This window comes from Oncorhynchus keta, chromosome 6 (genome assembly GCF_023373465.1).
Source record: "Oncorhynchus keta strain PuntledgeMale-10-30-2019 chromosome 6, Oket_V2, whole genome shotgun sequence".
NCBI classification, from domain to species: Eukaryota; Metazoa; Chordata; class Actinopteri; order Salmoniformes; family Salmonidae; genus Oncorhynchus; species Oncorhynchus keta.
Window position 1 is genome coordinate 28,786,907 of NC_068426.1, and position 18,998 is coordinate 28,805,904.

Sequence of the window (18,998 nt, forward strand, 5' to 3'; positions counted from 1 at the left end):
TTTGCACCAACTTTGGAAGTATGCTTGGGGTCATTGCCCATTTGGAAGACTCATTTGCGACAAAGCTTTAACTTCCTGACTGATGTCTTGAGATGTTGCTTCAACATACCCACATACTTTTCCTACCTCATGATGGACTCGTTTTACTGTGGATATAGATACTTTTGTACCTGTTTCGGCCAGCATCTTCACCGGGTCCTTTGCTGTTGTGATACAGTGAATTATATGTGAAATAATCTGTCTGTAAATTTTTTTTGAAAAATTACTTGTGTCATGCACAAAGTAGATGTCCTAACCGACTTCCCAAAACTATAATTTTGGCAAGAAATGTGTGGAGTGGTTGAAAAAGGAGTTTTAATGATTCCAACCTAAGTGTATGTAAACTTCTGACTTCAACTGTATATGTGAATTTTAGTAGTCTAGCTAGTTAAACAGCCAAATTATCTTAAACTAATGTCATGTCAGGTAGATGTCATTTCCTCATGGGTAGCAAGCTTCTAATTCTTAGAGGCTAGCTAGCCAGTTAGCCCTATTGACTTAATATGGACTTACCCATTTACTAAACTTTCTTCCAGCCAGGACAATGGCAATAGAGACAAAACAAGATATGTACAAAGCAAACATTTTACTTTATAACTATCAGATAGCTATTTGTGAATTGCAATTATCTAACTAACCAGATAATAAAAAACAGGTTTTTAGAAATGTGAAAAATGTAAATATGACATTTACACAAGTATTTAGAGCCTTTACTCAGTACTTTGTTGAAGCACCTTTGGCAGCGATTACAACCTTGAGTCTTCAGTTTAGCAGGGTGTCCATCTCTAGGAAGAGTCTTGGTGGTTTCAAACTTCTTTCACTTATGAATGATGGAGGCCACTGTGTTCTTGGGGACATTCAATGCTGCAGACCTTTTTTGGTACCCTTCCCCAGATCTGAGCTCTATGGACAATTATTTTGACCTCATGGCTTGGTTTTTGCTCTGACATCCACTGTTAACTGTGGGACCTTATATAGACAGGTGTGTGCCTTTCCTAATCATTTCCAATCAATTGAATTTAACACAGGTGGACTCCAATCAAGTTGTAGAAACATCTCAAGGATGATCAATAGAAACAGGATGCACCTGAGCTCAATTTCAAGTCTCATAGCAAAGGTTCTGAATACATGTTTAAATAAGTTATTTCTGTTTAAAATTGTTCATAGATTTGTGAAAATGTAAAAAAAAAAAAATGTTTCACTTTGTCATTATGGGGTATTGTGTGTAGACTGAAGAGGATTTAAAAAAAAATCTATTTTAGAATAAGGCTGTAAGGTAACAAAATGTGTAAAAATGGAAGAGGTCTGAATACTTTCAGAATCCACTGTATTTCCTTTAAACAATGTAAACTATGCTTTTGTCCATTTATTGCTCACACCATTTCAATTTGGCGCAATGTTAAAAAACAATGTAGCTGGGAATCAAAATGGCATGACTGACAAGCAATCCTAGTATTTCGGGAGGTGGGAAGCAATGGAAAACAGGGTTGGGGGAATGGGTAGTTGGGGGTGGAGGCTCACTTATTTTAGTTTTTTTCCCCTTTAAATACTAAATGTATTATTATTTTTTAACTCTGTAATATGATCAAAATGATCAATACTTTGTATTTATGTACCTTTTTTTGAGTGGCAGCCTTGCAGGTACAGTAGGAAAATAACTCATGTGGAAAATAACTAACTTAAAATAATGAATGGAAAATATGATATGAAGGGAATATGAAATTCTATGAATTTATATATTGTACCTGTAACCCCAGCCAACGAACAAATAACAAAATAAATACAAATTTGGCCTCAAAAAAAGTAAAAATGATCACTGTGTTTAGTAGGTTTTTGGCACCCAAATTATGCAAGGATAACATGTCCCATATGTCCAGTGGTGGTGGTGGAGCAGAGCTTCCTGTTTAATATGTTACAAGGATCTTTATTCCATGTCCTCTGGGGTTAGGTTGTGTTCACTGATCTCAGGGCTGTGTACAGTAGGCAGGATTTGGCAAACAAGTCAAGTATCTGCATAAATCATGTTTTCATTGCTAGAAACTGTATTTCAAAATCTGGAAGTTAATGTGATTTACAAGAACATCAGACATGAAATCTTACATTTGCTGACCCAAGGGGATTCGGGAGCCTTTACTTACTGCATTTTGAGCGTTGGAAGATGAAGAAAAGCATTCTATATCTAAATCCACATTTAGGACGTGATTACAGCACTTTGATTGTAATGAAGTAGTTTCTGTGTCTCTATCATGGGACTACTGTATGTGAAAACTAAGACAGTGTGCAAACTCTCACTGAGAGAGACAGAGAGGTGTCTATCTTTCTCTCTGTGAGGTACATCCCAGCACAGTTAAACATCTGCCTGCTCTGCCTCTGTACTCAGCCTTTGTGTAACATCACACAGTAGTCCTAGCCTACTTTCAGGTACGACTTGAGTATCAACCATCATTAAAATCTCCGAAGTGTCTCTATTCAACTCTCAGACAGACAGACACACAGACAGACACACAGTCAAACACTGCGCTTTATGGCCTTCGGTATTCCGACCACAGCTTGTTGTGCCTGGTCCTCCAGGCTGGTCTTTGTCAAGCTGCCATGGGCTGTCACAAATCACTGCCGTGTCTCCCTGCCGCATGGCCTGGCCACGACGGGAAATCAATGGCCTCTCCCGGGATCCTCCATCAGACCAAATATTTTAGAGCTTGCTGGCAGAGGGAGAGAGAGGGGGAAGAGAGGACGGGCAGGGGGAAGGAGTAAGGAGGGAGAGACAGAAGGGGTAGGTGTAGATGAGTTTGAAGGGGGTGGGGGAGGGGGAGGGGGTTGAGGCCCTGCTGGGTGTTGGGGTCGATAACAGGGTCAAATCAAGTCGAAATCTAATGCGTAACTAATGCTTACTTATAAGACCTTAACCAACAATGCAGTTTTAAGAAATAAATACATGTTAAGAAAGTGTTTACTTAATAAACTGAAGTAAACAATAAATAAATACAAATGTAAAAAATAAAAAGAGAAAAATAACAAATAATTCAAGAGCAACAATACAGTAACGAGGCTATATACAGGGGTTCAGAGTCCAGACTAGAGGAGCGTGTGGAGGTTGTGAACCAAATTGTTAAGATAGAGGAGGTATATGAGGAAAGGAGTGACTGAGTGAGTGAGTAGGGTCTAACAAGGAACTGTGACTATTTAGTAGAAACAGTCTATTACTGTAGACTAGATTCGATTCTTAATCCATGTCTTCAAGTCTCTCTGTTTAACTGCTGGATGTAATTTCACATGCTTCTTCATATAGTGAGAGAAATAATGCATGAAGGGAATGTCATATGCACACTTTGTAGCAAATAACTTCTTATTAGGACATTATAATATAACTGTGTATGCCCAGGAGAGCATAGAGATAAAGAGACTATATGTTCACAATGTCCAGTGTTTTCTTCCATTTTTTACTAAATTTCTCATCCTCTCTCTGCTCTGCCCTTTGTTATAGAGGTTAACAGGTATGTAGCTAACTTCTCCCCTCCTCTGTGTTCCAGCGGTAGACAGCAGGGGGATTCTTGAGGGTCTACAGAGGTATGGCCCCATGCCCACTTACTTGCCCGTCAGCTACCAGGTCCTCAACGCCGAGGCTGCCTTCTTTCTGAAGGAGGCCAACCAGGACCTGATGAGGAACTCCAGCCTGCAGGCCAGGACCGAGCCCTTCTTCATCCAGCAGGCCCGCCGGATGCCCTCCATCAACGCCAGCTACGGACCCATGTCTGTCCAGCAAACCATCCCCCTGGAGCTCCTACAGAGCCCCGGACCCTTCAATGGACCCTCTTTCAACTCCCCGTCATCGTCCATCTCCTCTTCTTCTCCGTCCCTTTTCACCTACAATTGGAAGGTCCAGACCTTCATCATCAGTGAGAGGATCCACCCCAGTTGGCCCAAAGTGCAGGTGTTGTTCTATGTGGTGGGCAGGGACTGGGATGACTACACCACCATCCACAGGCTTCCCTGTGTCCGGATGTTTGCCTTCCACGAGACCCAAGAGGTGCGGGGCATGTGTCGTCTGAAGGGGGAGCTGGGGATGTGTGTGGCCGAGCTGGAGCCCCTGGCTAGCTGGTTTAACCCCTCTACCGTGAGGCACGGCAGGCAGAGAGCTCCGGAGCAGGCCCAGGGCACCCCTGTGGAGCTCTACTACATGGTACAGTCCACAGAGACTGGGGAGTGCAGCTCAGAGGACTTACGAAAGGGAAGTTCCATGCGCACAGAGCACCAGGGGCCCATGGGGTACTTCTCAGGGCCCACACCCATGCAGCGTATAGGGAGCGTGCATCTGTTCCAGCCCTTGTCAGAGCTAAGGCTAGACAGTAACTTTGTGGTGATGGTGCCCTCTAAACCAATCAGACAGAGGGAGACGGTCTCCACCTTCCTGGCTCTCTCCACGCTGTCACCTGTACAGATCTTCACCCTGAGGTGAGTGGGCCTCCCTGAGGCACAGTAAAGCATTTTGATGAAAACAATTATTCATCCAGGAAGTCCCATTGAGGTCAGAAGACCTCTTTTACAAGGGAGATCTCACATAAAGCACAAACTGTGCTATTCAATTCAATCCCAAAAGCTTTATTTTCCATTACATTTACAAGAAAATTGTATATATCTGTACTTTTCTTTTACTGTGGGTTTGCTTGGAAACCTCTGGGCTCAGAGAGCTGTGACTCATCTGTTGTCTCCATGGAGTTTTTAGTCATGGTGATACATTAAATATGTTCACAGATTACCCTGTTTAGTTTTTAAATGTCATCCTTGTGCAAGATATTCACGAGCTGATAATAATATAGGTTATTTTACTCCCATTTAATCTGCTTTGTGAGAAGAAATAGTCAAACATACCGTTACACAGCTGCTGAAATCATTCCTCCTTCTCCTTCCAAGTATTTGAAATAAATATTATCCTCTGAAAACGTGTGTGCACTATATGCATACAGCTAGCTAATAATCATTCTCATAATTACAACATGAATCAAAATGATTTAATTGTACCAAAAATATATATGATTTACATTCTACAAAGAAATATATTGAGCAATTTACTGTGTTTATTAAGACATTTTTAATGTGCCTAACATCAGAACAGTCCCACACTGAGGAGTAGTTCATTTGAACTGAGTGTGCAGCCTTAGAGGGAAGCTCGTTATGATTCATTGGTCTTTGAGTGTTAATTAGAAAGTGACAAAGCGACTGAAGACGTTTCACGGGCCATGCAGATGAACGAAATATGCATTTGCATTAGTGTACTTTCATGCCTGAGATCAGAATCACATCCGAGGAAAACGCTAGTGAGCTCAATGTGGAGCTCTGACAAAGGACCCATACCAATTAGTCAATCTGGGTGAGCAGGTAATCTACCAAGAAGCCTTGTTGATTTTTCTCACCCGACTGATGATAAACTCCCAGAGAATTTGCTCTGTGTGCATTATAATATACTTGTGTGAGTGAGTGAGTGAGTGAGTGAGTGAGTGAGTGAGTGAGTGAGTGAGTGAGTGAGTGAGAGAGAGAAATCCAGATAAGTATAAAAATGGAGGCAAATCCTATCTTGCTGACCTTTACAGAGAACCAAATCATGGAGGAGTGCGGCAATGATAACGATAATACACAGAGTAGAAACATCTTCACTCCAACCTTTTCTCTCCACTGTGATCTCTCAGCCATCTGATGGCATACATCCAACAGTACAGATACATTACCAGTAACTCTGAGAGTGTTAAAGATCAGCATATCCCCTGCTGTGATGTGGTTTTAAGGATAGCATAACATTTCTGTATTAATGGAGGAATTCCCCGATAAAATATAGTTTGTCAACAAAATCGAAATATTTAACTTTAAACCATTACACTTTCTTAATATGTTGCCCCGGTGTGTGAGAATGTCCCAGTTACAGTGGTGTAAAGTACGACTTAAGTTGTTTTATGGGGTATCTGTACTTTGCTTTACATTACTATTTATATCTTTGACTACTTTTACTTGAGTGCACAGTGTATCATATTTTTCCTTCAATTCTTCTACAGTCATGCTGCTCAAATTTTCCAAAGTTAAAAGTTTTGAATTTGGTTTCCACAGGGAGTCTGCTATATGTAAACTTAAGTCCAACCTAAACTCACTAATCAGCAATTATAAAACCTCAAAGAGTTTCATAAAACCACATGCTGCCTTCCAGTGCACCCACTCCAGAGAAACCCCTGGATATCAGGCTGTTTAAAGAAAGGCCCAATATGGACGCTTTGATTGCGGATTGGTGTGTACTGTACGTAGTTTGTTAGTGTGTGTTGTTCGTAGTGTGTGTACCTCTCATGTGGTAACCCAGTCCTGGGGTACACTGTGCAGTTCTAAGCAACCACTCTGTGTTAGTTCTGTCAGATGATAAGGCTCTAGAAAGAGAACACTTGATTTTTCTCCCTCACTTGTACCCACCGGGTGACTGTGTGTGTGTGGCCGTGCCAAGTTCCTGCTGTTACCCCCTGGAGTGGGGGGCTGGTGTGTGTGTGATATTGGATTGTGCTCCAGAGGTTGTTTGAGAGGGCCATCGAGACGCTTCCTGGAGTTCCTGGCCGCGTGTGCATGTGTGTGTGCTCATGCGTGCACACGTTTAAAATGTGTTTGCCTGCGTATGTTGCATGTGCGTGTGGCCGCATGTGTTTGTATATTTATGTGCAGGATCTGTGTTATTAAGGGTCCTGTGTCTAGTGGGTAACACTTAATCATTATTCATGGATGCTGTGGCAACCCTCAACCCTCTCCTTCCCTACAGTAGATCTCTCAGGGCAGCTGCTCTTACTACATATGCTCCACATGCATCGACATGCATCTCTGGGACTGGACTTGATTCATGGACATATGGTAACGCGGCAGCATCCTAGATAGTAATACATGTTCTAGTCAATATTTCAAGATGATATATTTCGCACTTGACTTGAAAGACTTTCATATGATTAAATGGATGAAATGTGGTCCTACAGTATCTACACTGTACTGTACCCTCTCTATCTTTATAATGTAGTCATTGTCCTTGTGGCGCTTTTTTATGAAGTGTAATTTTAGCCCTGTCTTGTTATGAGGATTCTAATTATCTTTGTATTGGAAGATCTAATTTACTGTACCAGCATCAGAATCTAGTCTACTGCAATCTTGGAATGGAATTAGAGCCCTTTAATTTCATCCAAGGAACACACACACACACACACACACACACACACACACACACACACACACACACACACACACACACACACACACACACACACACACACACACACACACACACACACACACACACACACACACACACACACTCCTATGTTAATCATTCATACTAATCATTAAGACCACACACATCGTTTAAGACTACTGTAAATTCATGATCTGTTTTTCAGGCTAAAGCTTCCCAGTGGAATGGACTCATTAGCAATCAAGAGTGGCTGCTGTAACAGGTTGAAACAGGATTGACTTTCCATTCATAATGCAAATGAAAACACAATTTCCTCGTGAACAAATTAACACCCTTTTCAAAAGATAAATAGTCCCAGCTGTATTGTAATTTTTGCTCAACAATCTAACATGTTCGCCGGGGGACATTTGCTAATGCATTGTCAAAGGTAACTGGGCAGTGGTGGAAAAGGACCCAATTGTCATACTTGAGTCAAATTAAAGATACCTTAATAGAAAATGACTCAAGTAAAAGTGAAAGTCACCCAGGAAAATACTACTCAAGTAAAAGTCTAAAAGTATTTGGTTGTAAATATACCTCAGTATCAAAAGTAAATGGAATTATGAAAATAAATTAAAATTGCTTATACTAAGCAAACCAGACGGCACAATTTTCTTGTTGATTTTTAAAAATTGATCGCTAGGGGCACACTCCAACACTCAGACATACTTTATAAACAAAGAATTTGTGTTTAGTGAGTCCGCCAGATCAGAGGCAATAGGGATGACCATTTATGTTCTTTTGATAAGTGAGTGAATTGGACCATTTCCCTGTCCTGCTAAGCATACTTTTGGGTGTCAGGGATAATGTATGGAGTAAAAGTATTTTTATTTTCTTTAGGAACGTAGTGAAGTAAATGTCAAAGTTGTCAAAAATATAAATAGTAAAGTACAGATACCCCCCAAAAAGTGCTTCAAAGTATTTTTACCCTCTTAAGCATCGGACTAATTTTTGTCTAAAATGACATACCAAAATCTAACTTCCTGAAGCTCAGGACACCGATCCCATAGAGGTTTTTAAGTACTTTACACTACTGTAATTGAGAAATTCTCACGCACCAGGGCAATGTTTTAAGATAGTGTAATGGTTTCAAGTTAAATATGTAGATTTTGTTGACGAACTCCATACTTTATCGGGGAATTCCTCCATTAATACAGAAATGCAGAAATGTTATGCTATCCTTGAAACCACATCACAGCAGGGGATATGCTGATCTTTAACACTCTCAGAGTTACTGGTAATGTATCTGTACTGTTGGATGTATGCCATCAGATGGCTGAGAGATCACAGTGGAGAGAAAAGGTTGGAGTGAAGATGTTTCTACTCCGTGTATTATCGTTATCATTGCTGCACTCTGTAAAGGTCACCAAGATAGGATTTGCCTCCATTTTCATACTTATCTGGATTTCTGCCTCTCTCTCTCTCTCCCGTGGTGCGTGTCTGCCTCCATGTATTGAAATGAAGTTGGAGCAGGAATCTTCCACATTTCTATTTCTCATGTGCTGGAGGCATTATAGACCCGTAAACCTGATTAGCTGCCGTCTCAGCTTACTGAGCAAACCTTTTCCTCCCCTCCCACCTTGCTGTCTTCCCCTTGCTCCCCCTCTCCTCCTCTGTTCTACAGGGGAAGGCTGTCTAGTGTTAACTTTGAAGGCGCACACTCTCCTCATTAAGAAGTAATTAGTGATTTGTGCACTGGGGTAACATGTGCGCTCGCTAGTACTATATAGATGCCTCCACAAAGCAATCACGGGTTGTCCCTGCAGCAAGCAATCTTCCCACTCACATTTGTATTTTTTAACCTTTATTTAACTAGGCAAGTCAGTTAAGAAAAAAATCTTATTGACAATGACAGCCTAAGAACAGTGGGTTAATTGATTTGTTCAGGGGCAGAACAATAGATTTGTACCTTGTCCGCTCTGGGATTCAATCTAGCAACCTTTCGGTTACTGCCCCAATGCTCTAACCACTAGGCTACCCCCATACTGATTTCTTACTTCTCCTCCTTTGATTGTGCAGCCAGGGCTATTACGCATACTTGGGGCTTACGATTCAATGACCTGAAAAAGCTTTTATCCACTTTGTGCAACTTCCTGTCTCCCCCTATGCTCTTTTTGAATACTTCCTGTTTCCTGTGGGCTCCCGGGTAGCGCAGTGGTCTAAGCCACTGCATCTCAGTGTAAGAGGCGTCCCTGCAGTACCTGGTTTGAATCCAGGCTGCATCACAATCGGATGTGATTGGGAGTCCCATAGGGCGGCGCATAATTGGCCCAGCGTCGTCCGGGTTTGGCCGGGGTAGGCCGCCATTGTAAATAAGAATTTGTTCTTAACTGACTTGCTTAGTTAAATAAAGGTAAAATAAAAAAAATCTCACTCCTCTTCTGTGAAGAGTTTAAGGGCACTGTTCATGTTGTAGTTTAAGGGCACTGTTGGGCTCACACTCCATTGAGGGTCCATATGTGAAGTGTGATGGTGACACATGCAGAGACCAGAGCCTCTAAGGCTACAGTTCATTTAGACTTCTCTCCACTTCCTTTGACTTTTGAATTACCCTGCAGACTTGGCTTGGAGGCAACAGAGACAGAGTTGAAGAACTCATTTGACCTTCCCCAGAGATTGAAGCCCTCTGGTCATAGTAGAGAAGAGTTGATGTTAGGTCAAATGGAATCTGTATCATACAATTGGAAAAAAAGGTTAACCCTTTGAATAACTCTCTTTGGTTCCAGGTAGAACCATCTTGGTTCCAGGTAGAACTCTTTTTGGGTTCCATGTAGGACCCTTTCCACAGATGGTTCTCAATGGAACCCAAAAGGATTCTCCTATGGGGACAGCCAAAGAACCCTTTTGGAACTCTTTTTTTCTAAGAGTATAGATCTGTCTTTCTCTGATGTGTTGTGTTTAGTAACACTGAAGAGTATTTTACAATGTCAAATCACATATTTTTTAAAACCATCTAATTTTTTCACCATCTCTTTTGACAAGCGCAATAGAAGCACTGTAATAGTCACTGTTTTATTCAGGTTGTTCTCCATCCTTGGCCTGTGTGTCTCTGAGGTTAGTGTGGTCTGGCCTAATTGGTGGTCAGACATTGATCTACTCTCATTAGTGTGCGGTTTGAAGAGAATCCATCGTCAGCTTCTGGAGATGCTGCCCCTGTAAGCCTTGATCTGCTCAGGGGTTTGTTTGTGTGTGTGTGTGTGCGTCCATGTGTGTGTGTATATGTGTTCACGTGCATGTACACATGTTAGGCGTGTGTGTGTTTTTGGGTCTGAATATATGCACGTGTGTTTTTGGGTCTTTATATATGCATGTGTATTTGTGTGTGTGTGCGCATTTGTGTGCGTGCACGTGTGTGTGCGTACATGTGTGTGTTCACGTGCATGCACACATGTTAGCCATGTGTGTGTTTGTGCGTCTGTACAAATACATGTTTGTGTGTGTGTGTGTGTCCAAAATAACCTGCTAAGACCCTGCATGTACTGTATACAAAACACACACATGGCTGAGAGGAACTCACTTTTTTGTAGCCTAAGAGGAACACCAACAGAACCAACAGAACACCAGGAGCACTGGGACTCTGGGAGAAGTTTGTCCCAGCTACCTCTCTCACACGTACAGGAAGCACCTCAGAGAACCGTCACAGCTCTGAGTGGCCTCCTGCTGTGTCATGTCACCCCATGAAAGAGGGAGGGGAGAAGGGAGCGACAGGTAGAGAAAAAGCGGGAACGCACTGCGGTCACACTGGGAGTAGTCTCACACTGAGCCTTTGTAGTGGGTTTCCTGTCTAGGAACCTCTGTCTGTCTCTCTGACAGTCCCTCCCCTGGGTTCTAGTCAGACACCATGCTCTGTAGTTGTTAAGGCCTCCTGTGAACACACTTCTCAAACTAAGCAGGGCTTTTGACAAAGGCTACAAAATTCCATGAACTTTCAATCAATTCTTAAAAACCAGTGTGTGTGTGTGTGTGTGTGTGTGTGTGTGTGTGTGTGTGTGTGTGTGTGTGTGTGTGTGTGTGTGTGTGTGTGTGTGTGTGTGTTTGTTTGTGTGTGTGACAATGAGCAGTGGGTGTGGGTGTAATGTGAACTCATCTGCGTGTGTGCATTCTCACTTTTCTCACTCCCAACTCCCTCAGTTCAAACATGGTGAGAAGGACCATAGCGATTCAACCTAGCAGAGCCCGTCTCTCTGCTCCTGTGTTATGGCCCTAGGGCACCTGGGATGTAGAAGTAGGGATCAGTGTAAATATCCAGTGGCAGAGGTGGATAACCTATGAAGTGTGAGCTGTGCTCTGGGCAGAGCGTGGTCTTAGCTGATAGATAACTGTTATGACGTTGGCTGCTGCTTTGTTAAAACCTCCAGCCCAGTAGCCCCCCAGATGCCATATTACTGCCGCCTGTCCACCATGGCGAGTTAAGGCGAGATGGGGTGAGCTGGGATCTCAAGTCGTGTGTTTGTTTGTGTGTGTTTGTGTGTGTGTAAACAGAATTAACCTAAGTATGTGTGTGCAATGTGCATGTGCTTGTCAATGTACCTCCAGCAATTCCTATGAACTCACACATACCTCTTAATGTCATCTTTGATGTTTATTCCTCAAAGCAGATTAAACTCCTTAACTATCACACTTTTGATACGGTAGGCTATGTGTCAAATTTAGATAGTGGTTTATTAACTCAACCTACAGTAACAGGTGTTGGGTTTATCAAAAGCCTTTTAATGCTGTTTACACACGGTTAGTGATGTTTTCATTAAATATGGTTTTGCTTGGTACAGTCTGGCCTCTGATGAGGAGAAATGGAGGGAGAGCAGAGAGAGAGAGAGAGAGATGGAGGGAGAGTGGAGAGAGAGAGAGAGAGAGAGAGAGAGAGAGAGAGAGAGAGAGAGAGAGAGAGAGAGAGAGAGAGAGAGAGATGGAGAGAGGGCGAGTAAAAATAACAAGCAGATGTATAGATGAAGGGAAGAGATAGACCGCAGGAAAGAGGGGGCAACTGTAGCTTTTTGTAGGTTGCATGCAATCTGATTTCATATTTCTTGATATAAAAAAGTTCCCTTCGCAAACTTGTCAGAGAAATCTAAGAAACAAACATAAGCCAAATCCCAGAAGCAATTTTGAAGGAAAAAAATGATAGGAAACAAAAAGTATGACTGCTTCAAAACAAATACTACTTTTGAAATTGTGTGTGGCTGTTTGTTTGTGCTCGTTTATTTTTTAAAGTCAAGCAGAATACCCATCAGAGCTCACCCATAGTTTTCCCTTGGGGCCTTTGTCAAAGAAAATTATTCAACCCCGGAATCATCCCTCCGTCTTCCTCCTCTCTCCCTCTTTCCCTTCTCCTCCTGCACTTATCCCTCTCCTACAGTACATCCGTACCTGTGTATGTTATGACTGGGCCCCTGTCCGGGTCCGGGTCTTTCTGCTGATTGTGAGTGTTCAGCACTGCCCAGCGGTGCACGTAATGAAGTGCAAATGGGGCTAATGTGCTCGCTGACGCGCCAGCTTTTAAAGATCAGCCCTCAATTGATTTACCGGAGGCCCCGCTGAGGCATTAACAGAGACAAAGCAGAACAGAGGAGAACAGAGCAGAAATATGGAACGCAGGCTCCATGACCAGCCTCAGGCACAAGCAGGTCAGCTTGGTCATTACTCTGTCCCCTAAGGCAGACAGAGCAGAGTTGGGGTGGATGGATATGGACAGAAGCAAAGAACTTTGACATGCATTGTCCTTGTACTTCCCTGGTTCTGACAATGTTATCTCCATCTGCTTGTTCCTACAGTCAAATATTCAGCCCTATCAGAGATGGTAAAAAGGCATCAAAGGTAAAGATCATAAAGCTGCACTTGGATTTATGTCCTTGGAATTCTCTCCCACACACCCTTGGTCCCAACTGTGTACACTACACATAATACAACTGCACAGCACACCATTTAACTAATGACCTCCCTGCTATTTGACAGTCCACAAACAAAGACCTCATCAAACACTCACCGTTGTTGTCTTGGCAACAGGAAAGGGAAAGGGGGATACCTAGTCAGTTGTAAAACTTAATGCCTTCCACTGAAATGTGTCTTCCGCATTTAACCCAACCCCTCTGAATCAGAGAGTTGCGGGGGGCTGCCTTAATTGACATCCTCGTCTTCAGTGCCCGGGGAACAGTGGGTTAACTGCCTTGCTCAGGGGCAGAACAACAGACAGCCAATCCATGTGTAAATTACCTTTGAGCTTCCACACCTGCATGAATGACCTTTCACCTCTGCACTCCTATTGAACAGTGAGGTCTAAACAACAATGGATCAATCGGATACATTTCTCTCTAAGGAGACCTGGCACAGGAACGCATGTCCCCATCTGGCCTTGGTCCCTGTATGCCTAATATTTGTCCTTAGCTGGTTTTCTATTTGTCCCCAGCGAGTGCTCTCCTTCAAAAGCCTCACCTAGTATATCCATACGATTTACGATCTAATTACAGGACATAATGAATAATCAACCATTTGTAACGATCCTGATTAAAATGGTTCAGTGATTGCCAAAGATAAATTGTTGCAATAATGACTTCCGATGAATGATATTTGCATATGTATGGTAATTCTGATTGTTTTGTTCTTCCTCCCTGTGACATGTGTGCTGTTCGTTTGGCTTTTGACAGCATTGTACATTTTCCATTTGAAGCGAGTTTTCAATTAAAGTTCTGGCTGAGAAATCTCATCTGTTTAGGTAAACAATGAATAAAGCAACGTGTGTGTGTGTGTGTGTGTATGCGCATGCGTGCTTGTGTACATAAATGTCTTTGTGTTTGTGTGTGTTTATACGTGACATGTATGTCTGGCGTTATCAACAGAAGCTTTACCTCTAACTTAAATATTGAATTTGTCAAAGTCAGATCAAAGTGATCCATCACCTTCACAGTATGTTGACTGACGCTGTGGCTCTATCCGAAACATACTTTATCCTAACGTTAGTGGAATTCATTTATACATCTATACTATTGAATGAGATTAGAACCTTTATAATGCTGAATAAGGGTATATTCTGAGCGTGTAAGATGTAATCAATTTGGATACAGTAGAGGTGTTATTATTTTCTGTAGCCTATTGGAGTGTAGTCTAGACTGACTGACCAGCAGTGTTTATCTGGTTCAGGTTTACGTCCTCTCCCTAATCTGGCCCAGCACATCCTGTGATAATCCCACTAGTCCCCCTCCAGCTCCGGTCCAAATATCGGATCACTCTGGGATGATCCATCCTATCACAGCAGATTCCATTTGAAGACTAACTCTGGTCCCCCTGGACCCACCGTCAGGTCAGGGAGGATTTATGGGAACAGAGCCGTCTGCATGGTATGTTTTCCCCCCCATCTCCTGATTTTAAAAGACTAGGGAACCGTGCGACTGGTGTCCATAGGGCTCCAGCCTCTGTCAGCGTATGATATTACGTCATTCCTTTGGGGGATTTGCTGGGCTATGGTCTCTAAAACCAAGTAAGTGCCTGATAAAAGGGGAAGTTTTGAGTCCCTTGACATACAGTTGCATTGATATGATTTGTAGATTCTAAGAGAAAAACACCACGTTGACACACATTTTAAAATGTGTGTTGTTTTGTAAAATTATCCTAAGTCTGACTCCAATGGGGATCAGAATGTTGCATGTTGGTTACAAGACTTAAGATGTTTTTCTAACCTCTTTCACCTCTTTGTAATATTTTCCATTTTTGTTGTTGTTAGAGTTTCCATTTATTAAAATCTCTCGATTTCAGTGATTGTTATGCAAAGTCATTAATTACTACAGACAGAAGGAGTATATTTGGGGGGAAAAAATGTATCTGGAAGTTTTCCAGGATATTTTTTTCTATAACGTCTTTTCATGTTGTAATGCTCCGGGTGTCGTGGGTGTGGAGTCAAACGCAGGAGACAGAGAGTGCAATGCTGTGCGTCTTTAATAGCACCAATAGCACAGGGTGCTCACAATAGTAACGGCCCCAAACACAGGGAATGAAAATGTACAACGGAAAAATCACGACCAGGCACGAACACGTACCTCTACAACAGAGCCGAAGGTTACACTGAAATAATCCCGCACAACAACCAGGCGGGCCGGCTGAAAAGACAAACTAATCATACATAAACAGGTGCTACCAATAAACATACAAGGAGGGGGAGGAAAGACAATCAGTGGCAGCTAATAGGCCGGTCTCCTTGGAGCGCTGTACCCATTCCTCCACCGCAGGAGCCTCGGTCTGGCTCGGATATCATGGTGCCAGGACCGGCTGGTACCCCAACACACACTGAAAAGGGGACACGTTAGTAGAGGAGTGGCGTAGTGAGTTCTGAGCCATTTCAGCCCAGGGAATGTATCGTGCCCACTCCCCTGGCCGATCCTGGCAATACGACCGCAGAAACCTACCCATCTCCTGGTTCACTCTCTCCACCTGCCCATTACTCTCGGGGTGATAACCGGAGGTCAGGCTGACAGAGACCCCCAAGCGTTCCATGAACGCTCTCCATACCCGAGACGTGAATTGGGGGCCCCGATCAGAAACGATGTCCTCCGGCACCCCGTAGTGCCGAAAGACATGGGTGAATAACGCCTCCGCATTCTGTAGGGCTGTAGGGATACCGGGCAACGGGAGGAGACGGCAGGACTTAGAGAACCGATCCACAATCACTAGAACCGTGGTGTTCCCCTGAGACGGCGGAAGATCGGTCAGGAAATCTATGGACAGATGTGACCATGGCCGCTGTGGAACGGGGAGGGGTTGTAACTTCCCTCTAGGAAGGTGCCTAGGAGCCTTACTCTGAGCGCACACTGAACAGGAGGAGACATAACCCTTAACATCCTTAGCCAAAGTAGGCCACCAATACCTCCCCTGAAGGCTCCCCACTGTCCTCGTCACCCCAGGGTGACCCGAGGAGGGTAGGACGTGAGCCCACCTAATCAGTTTGTCCTGAACACCAAGCGGCACGTACCTTCGCCCCACTGGACACTGAGGAGGCGCGGGTTCAGCCCGTAACGCCCGCTCGATGTCCGAGTCCACCTCCCATACCACTGGTGCTACCAGCTTTGAGGCGGGAAGGATGGGAGTAGGTTCGGTGGACCCATCCTCCGTGTCGTAAAGGCGGGACAGTGCGTCAGCCTTTATGTTCTGGGAGCCCGGTCTATAAAACAAAGTAAACCGGAACCGGGTGAAGAATATGGCCCACCTTGCCTGACGTGGGTTAAGTCTCCTAGCTGCCCGAATATACTCCAGGTTCTGGTGGTCCAGATGAGAAAGGGGTGCTTAGCCCCCTCAAGCCAGTGTCTCCACACCTTCAGAGCTCTAACCACCGCTAGCAACTCCCGGTCCCCCACATCATAGTTACGCTCCGCTGGGCTGAGCTTTCTTGAGAAGAAAGTGCAGGGGCGGCGTTTTGGTGGCGTACCCGAGCGCTGTGATAGCACGGCACCCACCCCAGCCTCGGACGCGTCCACCTCCACTATGAATGCTAGAGAGGGGTCCGGATGCGCCAACACGGGCGCATCAGTGAACAGCGCCTTCAACTTGTTGAATGCTCCGTCCGCCTCTGTTGACCACTGCAACCGCACCGGGCCCCCCTTCAGCAGTGAGGTAATGGGAGCCGCTATCTGGCCAAAACCCTGGATAAACCTCCGGTAGTAGTTGGCAAAACCCAAAAACCGCTGCACCTCCTTTACCGTGGTCGGAGTCGGCCAATTACACACAGCCCTAATGCGGTCGCCCTCCATCACTACCCCCGAGGTGGAAATGCGATATCCCAGAAAAGAGACGGCTCGTTTAGAGAACACGCATTTCTCAGCCTTGACGTATAGGTCATGCTCCAGCAGTCTACCAAGCACCTTGCGCACCAGAGACACATGCACAGTGTGAGTGGCCGACTAGATCAGAATGACATCGATATAAACAACCACTCCCTGCCCGCACAGGTCCCTGAGAATCTAGTCTACAAAGGATTGAAAAACGTCTGGAGCATTTTTTAACCCATACGGCATGACGAGGTTCTCATAGTGGCCTGATATGGTACTAAATGCGTTTTTCCACTCGTCTCCCTTCCGAATACGCACCAGACTATACGCGCTCCTGAGATCCAGTTTTGTGAAGAACTGCACTCCGTGGAATGATTCCACCGCCGTAGCGATGAGAGGTAGAGGGTAACTATTCCCCACTGTGATGGCGTTTAGACCTCTATAATCAATACACGGACGCAAGCCTCCCTCCTTTTTCCTCACAAAAAAGAAACTCGAGGAGACGGGTGAAATGGAGGGCCGAATGTACCCCTGTCCCAGCGACTCCGTGTCATATGTCTCCATTGCCAACGTCTCCTCCTGGGACAGCGGGTACACGTGACTCTTGGGAAGCGCAGCGTCTACCTGGAGATCTATCGTACAATCCCTTCCCGGTCGATAAGGTGGTAATTTAGTCGCTTTCACTTTACTGAAAGCGATTGCCAAATCGGCATACTCGGGGGGAATGCACATCGTGGAACCCTGGTCTGGACTCTCCACCGACGTGGCACCGATGGAAACTCCCAAACACCTTCCAGAACACTCCTCTGACCACCCCTGGAGAACCCCGTCTCCACAAAATTTTAGGATTGTGCCGGGCCAGCCAGGGAGTCCCCAGCACCACTGGAAACGCAGGCGAATCAATAATAAAAAAAACTGATACGCTCCCTATGATTCCCCTGCTTCACCATGTCCAGTGGGACCGTGGTCTCCCTGACCATCCCTGACCCTAATGGCCGGCTATCTAGGGAGTGTACGGGGAAAGGAGAATCTATCGGCACCAGCGGAACCCCTAACTTAAGGGCGAGTCTGCGATCCATAAAAGTTCCCAGCTGCGCCTGAATCGACTAGCGCCCTATGCTGGGAAGAGGGAAAAAAGTGAAGAAAAAAGGTTAAGACAAACATGTGGCCAACAGGGGGTTCTGGGTGAGTTTGATGCTGACTCACCTGGGGTGACCGAGAAGCTTTCCGCCTGCCATCTCTACTCCCAGACGGACCCCCCAGCACCGATCAGACGTGTGTCCTCTCCGACCACAGTTGGTGCAGGGAAGGCCTCCTCCTCCGGTACCCCTCGGTGCAGCCCCTCCCAACTCCATCGGAATGGGAGCGGAGGGGCTGGGTGGTGGAACGCACAGGACCCTCTCTGAACGCCCGCGGGCAGCCAGCAGATTTTCCAGTCGAATGGACATGTCAATCAACTGATCCAGTGACAGAGCGGTGTCCCGACACGCTAACTCCCGGCGGACGTCCTCTCGGAGACTACACCTGTAGTGGTCCATAAGGGCCCTGTCGTTCCACCCAGATCCGGCTGCCAAGGTCCGGAACTCCAGCGCGTAATCCTGGGCGCTCCTCCGCTCCTGCCTGAGAAGAAATAGTCGTTCTCCCACCGCTCGGCCGTCTAGAGGGTGATCAAACACGGCACGGAAGTGGCGGGAAAACTCTGGGTAGTGCTCCCGCGTTGAGTCTGGGCCATTCCAGACTGCGTTCGCCCACTCCAGAGCACGACCCGTGAGGCAGGAGATGAGGACACTCACCGCTCCTGAGGGAGTGGGTCTGACGGTGGCCAGGTATAGCTCCAGCTGAAGCAGAAACCCCTGGCAACCCGCCGCCGCTCCATCATAAGCCCTCGGTAGCGTCAGACGGAGGGTGCTGGAGTCGGGAGATGGGGAGTCCGGAGCCGGGGGTGCCGAAGGTGGAGAGAGGAGACCACT

At 45.1% G+C, this 18,998-nt stretch overlaps 1 protein-coding gene across 1 annotated transcript in view; it reads left to right on the forward strand.

Moving 5' to 3' along the window:
• LOC118385355 (transmembrane protein 132C) overlaps positions 1-18,998 on the forward strand; it is a 213,351-nt gene that overhangs the window by 50,701 nt on the left and 143,652 nt on the right. The window contains exon 2 of the mRNA XM_035772439.2: positions 3,570-4,491. Within this exon, the coding sequence (XP_035628332.1) occupies positions 3,570-4,491 (922 nt within the window). The remainder of the gene's footprint in view (positions 1-3,569; positions 4,492-18,998) is intronic.